Source organism: Humulus lupulus, chromosome 6 (genome assembly GCF_963169125.1).
Source record: "Humulus lupulus chromosome 6, drHumLupu1.1, whole genome shotgun sequence".
NCBI classification, from domain to species: domain Eukaryota; kingdom Viridiplantae; phylum Streptophyta; class Magnoliopsida; order Rosales; family Cannabaceae; genus Humulus; species Humulus lupulus.
In genome coordinates this window covers 206,623,454-206,627,360 of record NC_084798.1, presented here as the reverse complement: position 1 = coordinate 206,627,360, position 3,907 = coordinate 206,623,454, and the positions used below count along the sequence as shown (strand labels likewise).

The window sequence follows — 3,907 nt, the reverse complement described above, 5'->3', positions numbered from 1 at the left end:
CCTGATACACTTCATAACCCAGCCAATAAACTTTGATGGAAAACAGTAGGCCTTCAATAGATTCTCCAAAAAATGCCAATCAACCCTATCATACGCCTTGCTAAGGTCGATTTTAATCGCACAACGAGGAGAGGTAATAACTCTACCATAATTCTTAATTAAGTCTTGACGAATCATGATATTGTGAGCTATAGATCTACCACGAGCAAAAGCACCTTGATTAGATTGAATGAGATATGGAAGCACCACTGTCAACCGGGAACACAACAATTTAGCCATGACCTTATACAGAGTCGAGCAACACGCAATAGGTCTATAATCAGAGGCCTTAGCTGGACTAGATACTTTAGGAATCAGGGATAAAGTTGTTTCGTGCAGCTCTTTAGGAAATTGGCCTGTAGAGAAGCCATGAATGATTGCTGAGCAAATATCCTGACCAATATCCTTCCACAGACTTGAAAAAACCAGAACCATAGCCATCGGGACCAGGCAATTTAGTACTAGGAATACTAAACAAAGCAGCTCTTATTTCCTTAGCAGAGAAAGGTTTTAATAGATAGAGTTGCTGCTTCACTGACAGCTTAGAGCCTAAAGCTAAACAACTCTGATATACTATTCCTGTAGCCAAACTTGAACTGCCCAGATGATTCTTAAAATGCTCAACAAAATGGCCTACCACCTCCTTGAAATCATCTATCAATAACCCATGTTCATTAATATAAGAGACAATGGAATTCTCAGCTTTCCGCTTCTTCAAGAAGGCATGAAAGAAAGAGGAGTTCACATCACCCTTCCTAATCCAGTTAATCTTGCTTCTCTGGACAAGGAAACTATGATAAATTTGCTCTTGAGAGTGAAATTCGGATGCCCTCTCCTTGACTACCTCTTGCAACCGAAAGTCTTGAGGCTTCTCTTGAGCTTGATGTTGGGCAGTTTGAAGAGCTTCTAGAGCCGACTGGTAGCCAGATCCAACATCTCCAAACCAGTCCCTATTAAGCTTCTTAAGATGATGCTTCAAACGAACTAGCCTGGTATAAATTGCCCTCAAACCAGAAGCATTCACAGGGGCTCTCCAACTATTCAACACCAATTGAATAAAGTCAGGGTGGCTGGACCAAAAGTTATAAAATTTGAACAGTTTAAATCCCATAGCCTCCAAAGGGATATTAGAAACAACACATGAGCAATGATCCGACACCCCCTCCCATTGATACACAGCCAAACAATGCGGGAATAAGTCCAGCCACTCTTCATTAATAAGAGCATGATCAATTTTGGAATAGATCCTTGCTAATCCTTCTTGATTGTTTGTCCAAGTGAAATAAGAACCCATGCTCTTAATAGCTTCAACTTTAGCATCAATTTTCCACCCAATAAGATCAGCCAATTCAAAACTTGTTATAGGGCAACCACCAGACCTATCACCACCTGAAAACGGGGCATTAAAATCCTTTAGAACCATCCAAGCTTTGACAGAAAGAGATATTCGAGTTAGATCACGCCAAAGGCTCCTCCTATTATCAACTGAATTGAACCCATAAACAAACGTGGTATAGAAGACATGCATGTGGCCAACCAACTTAACCTGGCAGTGAACCAATTGAGGAGAGTCTTCCAAGATACTCAAATTAGCTATCCCCTTCCACCAAACAATTAACAGTCTTCCTTCTGTGCTTGGGCTGGAAAAATAGTCCCAATTAGGAAATTTATGTTCCATGAACTCACCAATTTTATTACCACGTAATTTAGTTTCCATTAAACCACTAATACCAATCTTATTCTTCCTAAACATTTCTTAGACTGAAATTTGTTTATTCACCCTATTCAGCCCCCTTATATTCCAACTCAAAATAGGACATTTATCCATTAGGAGAACTACCAGCAATATTCCCTAACTTACTACCCCTTTCCTGTTCCTGCAGAACACCAAATTGATTTCCCTGTTTTTGAGCCGGGGCAGCCCCATTAGTGGAACCAACAATATGGCCTTGTCTCTGAGAACTAACCCGCCTGGGAGTTTGCCATTGCCCTTCCCTGATCCGCTCCACAGCCAACCCAGCATTAGTATCCTCTGAAAGAGACAAGTCACCTTCACCCGCTTCTGAGTCTTCAGTAGGTGTAGACCCCTCCCCTTCCTTGCTTAGGTTCCTTTCCTTAGCCCCCTCTGAACATTCTGATCTATCCAGAGGTTTCTCATCAGTAGTATGAGCTACTTTTTCCACCCAAACTGCCTTATGGTCCTTCCGACATTCTGCTATAGTATGTCCAAACCCAGAGCAGCTTTTACACTTAGTAGGCAACCACTCATACTCTATTCCTTGTTCAACCACCTGACCATGTTCATTGATAAACTGGAAACTACGCGGAGGAGTATCTGTGATTTCCATCTCTATTAACTGTAACGCTCCAAACTCCAGGGACCGTTACGGTGTGCCTTGTAAACAGTGCCAAACTCGCTAACCGAGTCATTTGGCCAAAATCGTGAACTAAGTATGATTAGCGGTTTAGGGATTAAACATTTTGGTTAAGATGTAACGTTTCACTAGAACGTTTAATATATACATTGGGATCCCGAAAATATAAATTTAAGAGTTTATTACATAAAATATTTACAACAGGTTGTTCTAAGCGGCAAAACAGGGTTCAACCCTAGTTCCACTTTAAACCTCGGCCGTGGCGGTCGAGCAGCTGCATATGTACACGTCATCACCTAAGCTCTTCAACTCAAGGATGGTCCAGCTTCCTCTTGCCTTTACCTGCACCACATAGCACCCGTGAGCCGAAGCCCAGCAAGAAAACATAACACTTTTCATAAACATTATCAAATGATTATCATTATAATCACACTGGATCATAAAGCTTTTAAGCAAGCAAATGAACATCACATGATTTTAGCGGGAGAGTGGCTGCTAGGTAAGCCACTAGCCTCCAAGCTCTGTTTTCTAGCGGGAGAGTGGCTGCTGGGTAAGCCACTAGCCTCCAAGCTCTGTTTATTCATCGACCCTCAAGGTCGGTCAGGCATTAATGCTCCTTGAGTCATTCAATGCTAGTAGTCGATTAGATCTAATCTCTGTTGGCTTGCGTGATTCACGCTAAGGCCGTTCTGACAAATAAATCAACGCTACCTGACCTGTGTCCAGTATCACTGCCGAACCTGACAAGTAAGTCACAGCTTCACAGCTGATACTAACACTTTTGTCGATTCTGACTGAAGAGTCAGTGCATACACAAGTAAGCAATGCTATCAATATATATCATATGCCAGTTATCCAAGAATAGGGCATTCAACATGCTTACTAAACAGTTTCTAGCATAGTCATGATCATGCACAAACTCAGAGACTCAAGCTCTGGCCAATCTCATATTCATCATTCATGGCATGCTCTAATCATATGTTTCTCGTGCATCACATGCATCACACTTAATCATCCAGCATGCCTCGTTAATAATCATATGCAAATGGGCAAGATTGTCAAGCATTCATTATGCTATCAATGTTTACATTTAAACATCCAACATGCATCAAGAATAGCCATGCATGTCATGCTCAATAATCAACCAACATGCATCCATAATAGCCATGCATGTCACATATGCACAGGGTGCAGTTTTCTTACCTTGGGTTCGAGCGAGAATTAATAAAAGAAACGACCTTTGAGAACGATCAGCTTTTAGTCCTTTAGCGGTCACCTAGTCATAACCAAATATAAAGTAACATCAATAAAAACGATCAACTTAAGTTCCCAAATCAATATCTAGCCTCCGGGACATCAATCCCCACTTAACCGAGTACTAGGACCAACCCCGAGGCCTAAGGTAGACATCCCTAGGCTAAAAACACAATTTTGGTCAAATCTGCCCTGATGGGCTGCGACTCACCACAGCAATGCTGCGGCTCACCCTCCTG

At 41.8% G+C, this 3,907-nt stretch overlaps 1 protein-coding gene across 1 annotated transcript; it reads right to left on the bottom strand.

The window, feature by feature from the left end:
• Positions 1 to 382: 382 nt before the first annotated feature.
• Positions 383 to 1,792, bottom strand: LOC133785901 (uncharacterized). The gene has a single exon (XM_062225116.1). The coding sequence runs from the start codon at positions 1,790 to 1,792 to the stop codon at positions 383 to 385; it is 1,410 nt and encodes a 469-aa protein (XP_062081100.1).
• Positions 1,793 to 3,907: the final 2,115 nt, after the last annotated feature.